At 45.1% G+C, this 14,335-nt stretch overlaps 1 protein-coding gene across 1 annotated transcript in view; it reads left to right on the top strand.

Moving 5' to 3' along the window:
- Positions 1 to 5,237: 5,237 nt before the first annotated feature.
- Positions 5,238 to 14,335, top strand: part of AACS (acetoacetyl-CoA synthetase) — a 41,767-nt gene continuing 32,669 nt past the window's right edge. The window contains exons 1-3 of the mRNA XM_065692568.1: positions 5,238 to 5,435; positions 8,365 to 8,468; positions 12,883 to 13,003. Of these exons, the coding sequence (XP_065548640.1) occupies positions 5,318 to 5,435; positions 8,365 to 8,468; positions 12,883 to 13,003 (343 nt within the window). The 5' untranslated portion in view covers positions 5,238 to 5,317. The remainder of the gene's footprint in view (positions 5,436 to 8,364; positions 8,469 to 12,882; positions 13,004 to 14,335) is intronic.

Below are 14,335 nucleotides of genomic sequence, written 5' to 3'. Positions count from 1 at the left end.
ACATCGCCAACTCACGATCTTGGCCCCCAGATCCTTTCCTGTAGAGCTTTTATATGATTCATCTATCTATTTGTGCTCTAAGACTCATCACAGTCTGTACACAGAGTACAGCCTTTCCTGCGTGGGTCTCCTAAGGAGACTCCCAGGCGCAACCCCCAAACAACAAAGGGAATGTGTAAGTCTGATCTCAAAAAATTGCATCTTAACTGCCAGTTGAGGGATTCTGAAGGACCTCGTGTCCGTCACCCTTGAGAGACTCTGACTCAGGTGTATAAACCAAAATTCAGCACACTCAATGGTGCTACTCCCTCTTCTGACAGGTTTTGTGTTGATTTTTCCTGACCAGGCTAATAAAAGACAGATTGGGAAGAATAAACAAAACGTTATCAGCTCCTTCCGGGTAGTGAAACCCAACCAGGATGTTAGCAGAGTGAGGTAAGAATCCCCAGGAGATACAAAAGTACTTTGCTGCCTTCAGAGCACGTTTGATTCATCATTCATTGACAGAAGCCTGAGTTAGACAAGACAGGAATACAAAGGCAGCAATCTAAAACCAGACCCACGGGCTTGTGGTGCTGATTGTGCACTGATAGATGATGCCATCTGGGGCAGAAAGGGTTTATTGAATTGCCCAACGGTAATGCCCCCAAGGCATGGGGGATCCCAACGCCCTCCCCAGAGCTTCTCATTGTGCACGGTATGGTGCAGGCGGTCCATGACCAGGTCTGCACCCCATCCAGGATCTCTGCTCTCTCTGGCACATCTCTGCTTGTACTCACCCCTTCCCAGGAGCTCCCGCAAAGTCAGGGGTGCAGCCTGTAGCTCTCCCAGACACTGGAATAACTCTAGGTAGCTCTATCTGATTTTATACCCCGTGTCCTTGACTTTTAAACCTCATAAGCCCAGTTTCTGAGCAGTTGAGCAGACATCTAGAATACAGACATCTTTCCTACAGCCTTTTTGCTAGTTTTAGTCTGGCCAAAACACTTATTTTCACATTTAGCAGAATGGCCAATACCTTTCAGCATTATTTATAGTTGGCTCGGAAAGGGCTGGGCCCAGATCCAGGAAGGTACTTAGGGTCCTACTTGATTTCAGTAGGACACAGATGCTTTATATATTTATAAATGGTGCTTTCATGCTTTTTTAAGGTGGTCCTGAAACTGCTGACATGTTAATACCTGTGTATATTCTGAAGTCTATCTCATATTCTTCCAAGACAGATTGATAACCAATGGCAGGCATTTTTGAGGCTCTTACGAGGTTCTGCCCTCAGTGTCCTGCTGTGCCTAGACTGTCAGAACATAGTGTCCTCTTCTGAGGCATTTCTTGTGTGTAAGGAACCTTGTGGTATAAAACCATGACAGTAATGTCATTAACTGTACTGACTGATGTTTTCTGTACCAGTTATAACTCCTCAATTTGCTTACAGCCGCATGGCCATCTCGAGGTCCCTTTGTGCTGTTTCTGGTCGGATGAGTCTTGTTTCTGCAAATTTGGGAACATTCCTATTTCTCAACATGAGTTTCTGTCATGGTATCCCCTCAAAATCACTTCTGCAGTGCTTCTTGTTTCTTTCATCCATTCTCAGGCTCAGAAGCCCATTTCAATGGCTGCCTTTGGGAGCCTGAGCTCAGGGTTTTTCTTCATATCAGGTCAGGATAATTTGGGAATCTTCCCTGGTATTTAATTTACTTCCTGACCTGTCTCAGTGAGCCTACTTCAGGTACATTCGCCTCTCCAAATCCACAGCTCTTATGAAACTACACAGTACTTCACCCTTCTTGTTTAAATAAACAAAATCACATCTGCTCAAAGAATACATTGCATCACGACATGAAATACTGATCTCAACCACACTGAACTTTATAATTAGGGCAACTAAGGTTTGTAGAAAGAGCCTCTGATGAGGGTCTACAGAAGAAGTATGGGTGCACTTCTCTGTCTCCTGGTCTGCACTAGAAGCTGTGTAAGGTGTCTTACTCAGGTACAGGCATTTAACAACAATCTGAACAGTATTTATATTAATTGGGTTCTTCTAGAGTCAAGGTTTTAGCAGATCACAGCGCTCACTCATTTTAAATCATTTTTTATGCTGAAAAAATGGTGTAGCCCTAAAGAAATCCAACTGCTGTTCCTGTGAGCCAGTCCTTAACTTCACAGACCCTTGTTGTTGGCTTCATCTCACAGCCTCAACTTGTCCACTAGGTTTTGCTGCTAGCCCTGTGAGGGTTTTCTTGCATTGTGTCACTGCTTCTTTTCCTCCTCCTCCTCCTTCTCCGTCTCTTTCTGCAACTGCTTTTGATTTTGACACTTGGTTACGTGCACTCCTGACACAACATAGAGGTTGACGGCCACTCTGAATATAGATTTCCTAATCCAGGTGATCAATGGATCATGGTCAGGCCTCGGTATACTGCACAGGTTGCTGTGAGTTATCACCAGGAAACTTCTCTCACAGGTCCCTGCATTTCAGCATTCGCTTCAATTTCACGGACTGACCGCACAGAGGAGGTAGTGCCATCATCATTATTATTACTGTTAATCGGTTCTGCAGCATCTTTTGAAGGGCCTCTAATCTAATCTAAAGCAGAAAACATGATTTAATTTTCAGCCTATTATTGCCATTAGTAGGTATAAAGCAAGGCTTAAAAAGGTTTCAAAATGGTCAATTCCAGTTAATCTTATTCAGGCTGTTTTCCTCCAGCTATCCTAATCTAGTGTCCAAACTATTCTTCTAGTCACAGCAGTCCTCTTAATGCCCGTTTTCTCGTTAAAGGCTTGCTTAATCTTTATTCATTTTTCTTCCAATTTTTCCACTTTTGAAAGAAAGAAAAACTGGTCTGGATAAGGCAAAACCACAGTGTGAGCAAGGAACATGGAGGCATAACCCACTCTAATTAAGGCTGCAATAGTACAACTGCTGTTAATAGATTTGAAGCTCTGTCAGGCTTTCCTAAAAGCCCAAGTTTTCTCGTTAAACTCCCAGCGTGCCCCTTCCTTCTTGAACAAGTGGGTCAGTCCGTTTTAAACCATGCATTTTCCAGCTCAGTGAAAGGGTTTTTGGGTCTCTTCTCAGGTGATTTGGTAGCACATTTTCTTCTCAGATGCACAGCTCGCTTTGGGAGAAGGAAAGATGCTCGTTGGCGGTGATTTATATGTTAATTCAGGCAATACCTGCACCTCACAGACAGCCAGGCCCACCTCGCCTCAGCGCTGAGGGGAATCACAGACGGACCCCACCCTGACCGCCGGGCAGGATGAAAGCTCTCCTCCTATTGGGCACACCTCCTTCTGATCCGGCCTCTCATTGGCCGGAAGAGAAATGAGTTTGCAAAACCTTTGCGCCAATTGGTTCTTGGCGGTGTCAGCTCTTTCACCGTCAGCTCCGCCGCGAGGAGCGCGGGCACTGGGCTGATGTGGGGCCAGGCGCACGGCAGCCAATCAGGCGCGCAGGCGTCGCGGCCGCCGTGCGCCGCGCGGGATCCGTCCGCAGCGCCTGAGGGGCGGTGGCGGAGGAGGAGGGCGGGGGGAAGCGGGGTGTGCGGCTGCCTCTGGGCAGCCTCATTTTTACCCCTCAAAGTGGGCTAAAAATGGGACGTGGCAGGTTTGATTCCAGTTCTCGCGTCGAGCCTGCTGGCCGGGGCAGGTTCACCGGGTGTCAGGTGCCGCCGTGAGGGAGCTGTCGAAAACCTGAGCTCAAGCTCAGGTGGACACCGCCGAGCAGGACAGGCTGCACAGCAACCGCGGGGCTAGGCCTGCCCTGGGCATCCCTAGCAGAGGGCTGTGGTGTGGGGCAGGAGGCAATGCCCTCATGACATCTGACCCTGGTAAAACCTGGCCTTGGCAGCTGCGCAGCAATACTCTGTGTGCCAAACCAGTATATATATATCCACATTGGTTAACGCTGTTATCGCGGTAGGTGTCTTCACAACCCAGTGGGCAAAAACCAGAAGTTACCTTTCCTGTGGGTGTGCAGAGATGGAGTTTGTAAACAGTTTCTCTCCACCACAAGCCGGCTGTAGCAGCACAGCCTGTGGGGCTGGGGCACGGTCACCATGCTCCCGTGCTGCCCGTGGGGCTTTGGCAGGGTGCCTGTGCCGTTGGTTTCATACCTCCACTGACCCCTCTGGGCACAGCTACCAAGGTGTGTAAAAGCAGATAAGGTGCTCTGATTCCTCCTCCAGCCTCTCCATGTCCTCCAGGCTCTGAAGAGTCCTTTTTTCATGCTTCTATGCAAGGTCTATCTTGGGGCAAATAGAAATTGTTCAAATCATATTGCCACAGCCTCCAAATTTGATGCACTTCAGCAGCACAAAGATCTACATGAAATTCATAGCAACTATACTACCATGTACTACACCTGTTTTATATTTACACTCGATGCTTGTATAATTTGCCTCCAAATTCATGGGGGTTTTTGAGGCTTCTATGAATTAGAAGGGAAATCACGACCTTGACAGTCCCAAGTGCGTAAGCAGCATGCACACGCTTAGGTTTGGCTGCTGTTGCGGAGTGCTTCGTGCTCTGTCACCAGTGACTGCTGCCCGGGCTCGGTGGTTGCCAGAGCTCACGTTTTTAGAGAAGCAATAGATTTTAATCCGAGGCGCGAGGCACGCAGGCAGTGTGTGTAACGGGGGAAGCCCGGCTATGGAGAACCAGTTCCTTGCCTCGTTACTGTGTCAGAGACACGGTCAGCGGGGAGCTCTGTGTGAAGGAGGAACCAGTGGCGGTGGTTTCGCAGAGATGTTGAGGGCACGAAGCGATGGTCCCCCCATGGTGTGGGCACCGCGCTCAGTGACCGGTAGAGGTGGCAGGGCCCAAGCAGCGGGGCTGGGCTGCCCGCAGCGCCCCGGTGGGACGGAGCTGTCACCGGCGGGCGCACGGCCGGGCTCTGCGGCCTAACCCCGGTTAAACGGTTCCTGTCAGGGAGCAGGCCGGGGGTCCGGTCACTCGGCAGGAAAGGCCCGGAGCCCGCTGCTGCCAGACGGGAGAGACCCTGGCGGCCTCAGGGGGGCTCTCCGCGGCCGCCCCCCATTCATTCCCCGCTCTCCTGGGGCAGCGGGAGCGCAGACCCCGCGCTCCGCCGGGCTCGCCACCCGTGATCGGGCGGGGCCGGGGCGCAGCGCCCCGCACTCTTTTCTCTCCGCGGAAGGTTACGGCGTGAGGTGACATGGGAGGGGTCGGCGACGCTTAAAGCTCCCGCCCGGGGGAGGGACCGGGTAGTTAGGGCGGGGGTGCCCGGGAGGTGAGGGCCGGGGTCCTGGCCGGAGGGACGGCTGTGCGTGCGGTTTAGCTCCGCTCCTCTGCCGCCGCCATGTCTCGGGAGCCGGAGATCATGGAGTCGCAAGTGATGTGGGAGCCTGACACGAAGCGCAACACCCACATGGACCGGTTCCGTGCCGCCGTAGCCAGCAGCTGCGGGCTCCGCTTGGGTGAGCGCTGGGCGGGTGGGGAGGCCCTAGGGCTCTGCCTGGGCCCTGCTCTGGCTGTGGGATTTAAAGGGGGGTTCTGCTGCTTTGGGAATGGTGTTGTCGTGGGTCTGGTGTAGGGCTGTTTGCCCCTGCCCCAGGGAGGTGGGCAAGGTGCCCGCAGGGTGCTTGACCATCCCACATCTCCCTTAGGTTAGGAGGGGGTAAAGTGGTCCAGGCTGCCAGTTGGATGCTCTGCTTGTCCCTGATGTAGAGGCCTTTGGTGCAGCATTTTGCTTAGTGTGAAAAGTACATGCTATTGGGAAATGCAAACAACCTTATCTGTTATTGGTGCTGCTGCTGGATGTCAGCCTGGGCAGCACTGGTGCTGGTACATGCTGTGTGCTCCTGTCTGTTTCTCTGTGGTGTTGGGGCCCTGTTTGCAGGGATTTTCTGTGTGAGTAGCAAAGCTAAAGTGACTTAGTGTTTTAAGGGGATGTGGAAGGAAAGGATTGCTGCCATCATGACTGTGAGGTTAGTTTAAGCTTTAACAATAATATGATGCTCTGACAGCATATGTGTGTGAGGCTTGAGTTAAAGCTGTGTTTATCTTTGTTTATGAAGCAAGTCAGGTATTGGCTGTGTGGGCTCATCTGTGGCATGAGCCAGGTAGAGTTCAGTGCATGTGGGTGTCAAACCCTCAAATTCTGATTTGTTTGCTCCATGCTGGCCTCTTCAGGTATTTGGGGACCAGGTGGCTTGGGTGGCTTACCTGTAGTCATTCCTCTAGTGAGGAATGAAAGGAGTATTTTTGGCAAGTGGCCTGACAAGTTTGTCAGTCCAGTATAAATGTGTCTGCGGTATAAGCAGAGGTATTCTGGAGTGGTAGCAATATATCTAGTGCTTCTAGTAGTTCATGTCTGGAAAACAATTAGGAGCTTCAGTTGGAAACTTACTATGTAAGCAAGCCAGGTTGTTATTTCGGCTGCTGGGGGATTTCCCATTTGAACACATATATAGCACCTAACTCCTGGTACATAGGAAGGCAATTACTACAGGATTTTAGTCAGCTCCTGAGTAGAAACGTTATTTAACTGGCACTCATGTGATCAAGATTGAATGCAGTTTCAGATGTGCTGCCCATGTTTATGGTTGTAACAACTAGAACTCTTTTCACCCCATTTAGAAGTGGCTGTCTCCATTCAAAAGTGGATTCCTGTTCATATATAGAAACCTTTGTCAACTTCAATTACATTTGAACTGATGATCATTGGTCTGTGTGCTGTTCAACAACAAAGAATGGGTTCTTTACGTAACATTAAGATGTGGACTTGCTGAGAAGAGCTAAGGGCAATGTAACCCTTAAAATGTCATGGTTCTGCACAATGCTGAAGATGTAGTAACAAGACGCAATGTTTAATTGCTGAATAACAGGCTTGTGCCCTTAAGGACTTGCATGCTAAAGCTTATTTGGGGTCAAACTGTATAGACAAGAAGGAATAAACTGTTCCTACTGTAAGGGACCAAATTAGTGGTGACTTGTAGGGGTTTTTTTGCCTCTATCAAATGATTTGGACAATGTGGCACAACTGGTTTTTGAAAGAGGAGGTGGGAATTTGAACATTCCTTTGATAAAGTCTTATCCCCACACCACAGACCCACTGATGTGCACTTTGTGGAAGAGTGGTAGAGTGTAAAAAGGGCATGTAGGAGGCTGGGACTGAGGCAACACGTAGGCAAAAGCTGAGCTATGGAGTCAAGTCTTTGCCTCTGCTTCTACTATGTCAGTACTACATATTGAGTAATCTAACAGTGATCGAAAAGACTGAGTGGGCTAAGATGTGGAAGGGACAGACTGGGTGGGGAAGCAGCTGTTGTGATCAAGTGTGAGTAACAGTGTCTAGATTGTTTTGAATGCTTTTCTCTTATAAATCGGGAAGATGTCCAGCTGACTGCTTCAGAAGTCTTTGCATCCTCTTCTTACAATGACAACAGGATGACAAACCAAAGATAATTGGGGAAAATGACTTCAAGTGATTTAGCTGAAAGCATCAAATGGGAAACAGTTGGCAGAGCAGGAAACTGTTACTACTGTCACCAATGGCAGATACTCATATCTAAATTGGCTGTTGGCACAGCTTCAGACAGCATGGATGTGACTTGGGAATGTTACTTTTAAGTTGCTGCTGAGGAATTGGCTTCAGTTATTCATACCTGAAGTGGTTTTACACACAAATTCAGTATTTAGTTTGAATGGTGAGGGTTTGGTGTGCATTTCTCAGGTTACTTATCTGTCTCACAGTCATGTAAGGCTTAAACTTCTCACTCCCATGTTTTAGATGCCAGATCGTGGTTTTAATATCTAGCTAGTAACCATCTTATTTCATTTCATTGATGCTCTTTTAGCATGAAAAGATAAGAGGTCAGACAGACTGCAGCTCATTAAGGAATAATGCATGCTTCTTTTGTAACAGTGCTGTTGATGTTAAATGAATGCATATACTCTCCATGTTACCATGTCTTTGGCCCTGGACTAGAACCATACATCAGATGTCAGGAAGGCTCGTTTATCTTCTGCTGTATGGAAGCATCATACTATTGATAAGATAGGAAGTGGAAGTGTCAGCAAGCTGGTCTCTATCCTGTTCTCTAATCCTCAGTTTCACTAATGGTGGTAGATGTTGCACAGAGCTATTAGTAAAGGTTTCTATCTCTGTGGCAGCAAATGGCTTTTAACGGGTGAAAAGATGCCATCTGTTCAGTTGTTCAAGTAGACTTATTTCTGTTGATGCTGTAGTCACTTGCCTTGAACAGAAGTGGTCTACTCTGTGTGATCAGTTTTAGCTTACTGGTTGTTTTAGCCACAAATGCTATTTATCTGTATATCGCTAACTGTAGTTTGTCTAAATTCCTGTAATTATCTGCATAATGCTAACGTATTTATTACTTCCAGCCAACTACGATGACTTATACCAGTGGTCAGTGGAATCCTTCTCAGACTTCTGGGCAGAATTCTGGAAGTACAGCAACATTGTATGTTCTCGCCTGTATGACGAGGTAAGTGTTTCTCTTAAACAGTCAACTGCAACACAAAGGGGAAATAAACCAGTGTTACAATCAATCTTTAGACCTGTTCCTGGAACCTTTGCAAGTGATATGAGGTATCTGCCAAGTGTATAGTCCTGAATTTCTTTGTGTGGTGGATGGTGGTGTTCTGTCGCTGGCGCACGTCAGGGTAGTGAAATCCTCAAGTTCTGTTGTCCTAAAGAATTGTGCTGTCCTGTCCCTGTGGTTGTGTGCTCTTGCATACCTTGGCAGTTCTGGCTGCTTGTGAGGAGTCAATATACTGGCTTCTGCTTTAGGGTTATGCTGGTAGAATATCTTGATTTTGTAAGTGCTGGCATGCAGTCAAGTTCATGTTTGCTCCCTGAGTCACTTCACTGATAAGCACACCTGTTAAACTCTGGCTTTGTAGAACTGGTTGTGGAAGTCTCTGCAACCAGATGTAGCCTTGAAATACCTCTGAGCGTGTTGTGGTAGTGGTTAAATGCAATCACAGGTTGAATCCCAGTTCATGTGTTGCTCTGAGATAAAGGTGATGTTGAAGCTCTTGCAAATGGAGGGCAAAACTGCAGCCCTTGTGCAGTCTTTGTGTAGGATATCAACATCAGCCTGTGGTTTTCCATCTGAGGAAGATGTTGGACTCATTACTTTCCTGGACTTAGAGAGGACTGGACTTCTGTCTTAATCCCTGGAGGCCATCTGTTCCAAGAACACTCAGAGTACTGGCAGTTCTGCAGAGGGAGCGGTAAGTTTCTTTTGCTTTTTCTTGTCTTGCAAATTCCCGTACTACCCTGTATGATCAGGTGGTTCCTCCTGCTGTGAAACTGCATGCTCAGGTGTCTTAACGTGATTCACTCTTTAGGAGGGTGAATTCATCAAGAATATAAGGGCCAGTTCTTACTCTCTTTAAGAACTAGCCTGTAATAACTGCTACGAGCATGTCGTCCAAAGGCTGTAAACACGTAATCTTTTCTTTTGTCCTGTAGATGGTAGCTGAAAACCTGGCCAGGTTTTCTTTGGCTACTGTCACATTTTCTCTACATATTCTGTGCTGCTAGCAAGATTTTTTTTTTTTTTTTTTAAATTTCCACATGAATGCATATTGTCCTGAGCAAGTAATTCAGAGGAGCTATTTCAGGAGCTATTCTCCTGTGTATCTGTTCTGAGCAAGCCGCACAGCAATACTTTATGTTCTCTTGCCTTACAGGTCTGGTTCTTCTGGAATTCTGTCCCTCGACACTACCAGTGGCTGATGGGAATGGATATGGAGGCAGGCAATAGTGGCCTGGGGTGCTTACTGAGGATGAGAAGCAAGAAGATCGGGAAGTCTAGGAAGGCTTTAACTAGACTGCTTTGAGCTTCTAGGCCTTTGCATGCCTATTTTACAGTGGTCTTTCTATAATGTGAGATCTTAAGCCGGGGAGGTAGTCAAGCTGACAGACACGTACTGCAGAAGATGCTTGACTCACTGTTAATGGCTATTGCTGTTTGCCTCTCCATTCTCTGTGTCAGCACAGTGTCAGCTTCAAGGCTTGACTCCAGCTTTCCTGAGCCTCAAAGCTGAGTTGTAGTCCTTACCATGGGTCTGTTTCTGTTACATGTCAGAAGAAAGGCTGGTCACGGTAACTGAGCTGTTCTGTGGTAGCTGAAGAGTTGAAAAGTTTGCAGTGTCTTAAATTCGATGCCTGCTGCTTGTTGGAAGTAAGCATAATGCTTTGAGGAAAATAAAATTTTTCATCAACTGGAGCTGACTCCTTTGTTCACAGCCAGTGAAACCGTTTCTATTTTCACAGGTCATTCCAAGAAACAATAAGATCTTGTGTGTGTATATAATAGACAGCTAGTGTTTTATTGAAACTCAGTAAAGGTTCTAAGTACTTGTAGACATGTTCATCACTATAAGTGATATCCATGCCGCTTCTGAAAAGAATAAAGGTACTTGCAGTGTGCAGAACTATACTGGCATGGTAGTATTAGCACTGTTATGTCAAATTTAAGTAGCTGTTGATTTTAAATGAGGAATGTAGTCTAAACTTATTTATGTTACAAGAAGCACCTAACAACCATTGCTCCTGCAGAGGAGCTGTTTTGAGCATTCTTACAACACCTAGTCTTTAGCTTTTCATGAAGCATGCTCTTTTGCTCTTCAGGTCACACAGAATATCACATGTACCACAGTAAGGCAAAGGTTATCTGTCTCATGGTAGTGGTGAGATTAATTCTCAAAGGTATAGTTTTTGTTTAGGGTAAACAGAATCTGAGGCATGATAATGCATGGTTATAGCACAACTAGCAAGCCACTTGAAGGAGGGGAAATACAGTAGGTATATCCTTTGTCCGCACCTCTAATATGATGCTTATTTGTAGCTCCTGAGGTTTGGTAAGCAGTCATTGATTAGCTGCTGAAAAGAGCAATTGTAGAACAGGAGCACAGCTGATATTTGGCATGCTCACCTACCCCACAAATTGCCCTTGTCTGCCTTTGCTGCTGTGAGTAGGAGTAAACCCTTACTCAGTAAATTAGGACTGCAGTCAGCAGTGCTGCAGACTGCACTTGGTTCCTCTGGACTTGCTGAGCATTTGTTGGACTGTGTGAAGTGAAATGTTTGCAAAGCTCTGCATTTTCATAGACTTACTAGAGCTGAGATCTATTAAATAACTAGCAGACCTTGAGTTTGTGTTGCTTGCTGAGAACTTGCATCTGTGGGGGCCATCAGGATGTTCCTGAGACAAGAGTGCCACCACCTAGGAGATCAGGCTTAAGCAGGAGTCATAGGTGCTACCCGAGTAGAAAATAATTGAGCATCAAGTATACAAGTCCAGCACTTTATGCTAGTGGAGCTATTCAAATGGGTGTTCTCCTTCAGTGAAAAGCTGGGGTATATTAGACCTTGTCCTGGAAAAAGCTGAAAACATTCTGCTCACTTCAAGCTAAGGAAGACAGTCCTGAGTCAGTTTTGAGTGTCTCCTAATTACTTCAGTAATATATGTATTATATATAAAAAATTATAACAAATACTGCAGCCAGAGTTGATAAACTGTAAATGTTGTAAATCCCATTTGTCCTATTTTTAGGAAGTTAATTTTAAATAAAGTAATATAGTAGAGCACTTCCATGTAAGCCTTAATTTCTAAAACTGCCTCCAGTGATGCACACACTGCACATCTCAAAGCACAAAAATACTAGGTTTTCTGGAATGGGAGTTATTTTGAGTTCTGTCTGGCTTTCAGAAGAGCCTTTCACTTGGTCTGGAAGAATGCTGTTTCTGTAATGCATGTGCAGTCCATGAGACAACCTCAGGGTGTAAGCTGAAGCTTTCAGAAACGCAACTCTACAATGAAGCTTGAATTTACAAATACATGTGCTACTGGGCAATTGAGTTGCTAAGCAGTGGGGCATTGTTGAAGGAATTGCAAATTCCTTTGTGCCTAATGTGAAGGGGCTTTCACCTATCACTTATTGAAGGTATAGTCTTAATTGTGACTTAATCAAGGGGTAATTTACTTTTTTTGAAGTTTAATTAGTTCAAGATGAGGGGAAGTCTTTTCTGTTGCACATATCTTTGTGATTTAATTGCATTTATCAGTTCCTTGCATATCCTAGCCCTAAATAGAGAATTATTTAATATGGTCTTGTTAAGTTATTGGACTCTCTTTTTAGGAAACGTCAAATCAAGGGTGGTAGAAATATCCACTCTCGCAGTTTGCGATACGATATTTGTTAGTTGAGGTTAGTAGTAATATTTCTGCACTGTGGAGGAAGCTGTGGAGTACTTGCATATTTACTGCAACTTAATCCTAAAAATGGGCAATTGGAATAAAAAGCTTGAACTTTTTAGTTGCATTTTACTGTACAGGTCACTTGTTCAGTCTAGAGTTGTTTGGAATTCCCATTGTCCAAGTTCCTGATGTTGGTCTCTGTCTTGTGATTCATGTTGGGAAAAAATGCACACTTTCCTGTGCTTTGATTTTTATAAGAGGGAGGCTGGAGTGTATCCTGGTAAAGGCCTACAAAACCATATAGCTCAGTCCCTGTTTGGAACATTCCCAGATCCAAAACCCCAGCGTGCTCCATGGTTTTGTGTGTATCTTGTGGTCTGGATGTAGTCATACTGGTTTGCTTCACTTGTGTAGTTAAGGCTGGTCTGAGGGTAGAATTGTCAGTGGGAGGCTGTTTTTAGTGGTGTTGTAATGATGCCTTTGCTTCTGAGAATTGACAAATAATTAATCATTCTAGGCCTGTAATTACAGGATCTAGTATCTGTGTTTGCCATCTGTAGGCTAGGAGAAATTATTCTTGCCTAATAGCGTATATAAAGAGCTTGGAATTGGTTAGCTGATTTCTGTACAGTGCTTTGAAAAATGATATCACAGTTTTCCAGGAATATATCTGTATCTTATTTTTCAGGTGGTTGATACATCCAAAAGCATTGTAGATGTCCCAGAATGGTTTAAAGGCAGCCGTCTGAACTATGCAGAAAACCTTCTGAGGCACAAGGACAATGACAAGATTGCACTGTATGCAGCAAGTAAGAAAGAATTAATGGCTTGTATTTATAGTTCACAGGACCAGGCCTTATAAAACAGCACTTGTTTATATGAAACCTTGAGATAAACTGGCTTGGGTAGGAGCAAAAGAGGAAGACAAAGTCGGTAATTCTGCAGAATTACAGCTCTGCAAGTAACAGCAAAACGTGCTCTGGGAATATAGGTAGTGCTGAAAAGTGCTTGACAAACTAAATGAAGTTTTCTTAGAATGGGTTTATCTGCATTAAGGCAGTGGGGCTCATGCTGTGTTTAGCATCACTCAGTATTTGAGCTGTTACTTCACATTTGTCATGAACACTTGTCTAATGCTTGCCTTCAGGAAGTATTTTGACACTGTTGCTTGATACTGCACTTCCCATGCTCTTCCTATGCCCAAGATAAATTTAGGAATACAAGTATTACGTGGGGTGTAGGTGGAATTAACTCTGGTTTTGGCATTACAGAAAGGAATGACCGTTACATGCATGGGAGACTTGGAATTTCACCTTTCTGGAACACTAAAGCTCAGTCTTAAATTTTTGTTACTGTGGAGAAGTTTGAAGTCTCAGAATCCGGGAATACTCATAATTAGGGTGGCAATGTTAAGACAAAGTCCCTTCCCTATGTCTGCTGGCTTCGGTAACTTAAATAAATTGTTCTGGTCTGTTAGATGGGATTAGCTTCTGTGCAGGTGTGTGAGTCCTTAGGGAGCTGCGTCTTCAGCTTCCCTTTTGCTGGACCTAATCCTTAACATAAGACTGACCAAGCCATGGTTGTGCTTAATAGCTTAACAACAAACAGTGAAGACTCACAGCTTATTAGCAGCAAAAATTATGCAGAACTGTAGATTGCTTAGTTTTAGGTATTAAAAGTATTAGTTTATGATTTCCGATGTGTGGAGGTGAGTTTCTGAGTTACATGTGTGTTACTGTTGTTCTGATAGCTGTTTGAAAACAATGGGAGACAGTTATCTTCTGTAAGTTGACTGGTGAAAAAATATTTATCAGTTGCATTTTACTCCTTAAGAGTACTGAGAGAAACCTCTCTGATCACATAGATATAAAAGCATACACATACATAAAAACATATGCACACATATGTAATCAACTACCAGTTCAGAGAGAATGGGAAAATCTGTGATGCAGTTTTGGTGTCATAAGAGTTGATCTGGTGAAGTCTGACAGGAATGAGGCTTTTAATGGAAAGCTGGCTTCAAAGTGATGAACTCATCACTCTCAAATTTGAGACCCTTAGAAAAGCTGCTTATGTTTTATTTAATGGAAAAAAATCAACGTAGTTAAGTACATCTTGTGCAACAGCCAAGCACTGATTAG

Source organism: Lathamus discolor, chromosome 12, assembly GCF_037157495.1.
Source record: "Lathamus discolor isolate bLatDis1 chromosome 12, bLatDis1.hap1, whole genome shotgun sequence".
NCBI lineage: Eukaryota > Metazoa > Chordata > Aves > Psittaciformes > Psittacidae > Lathamus > Lathamus discolor.
This window is presented reverse-complemented; position numbering and strand designations above follow the sequence as displayed.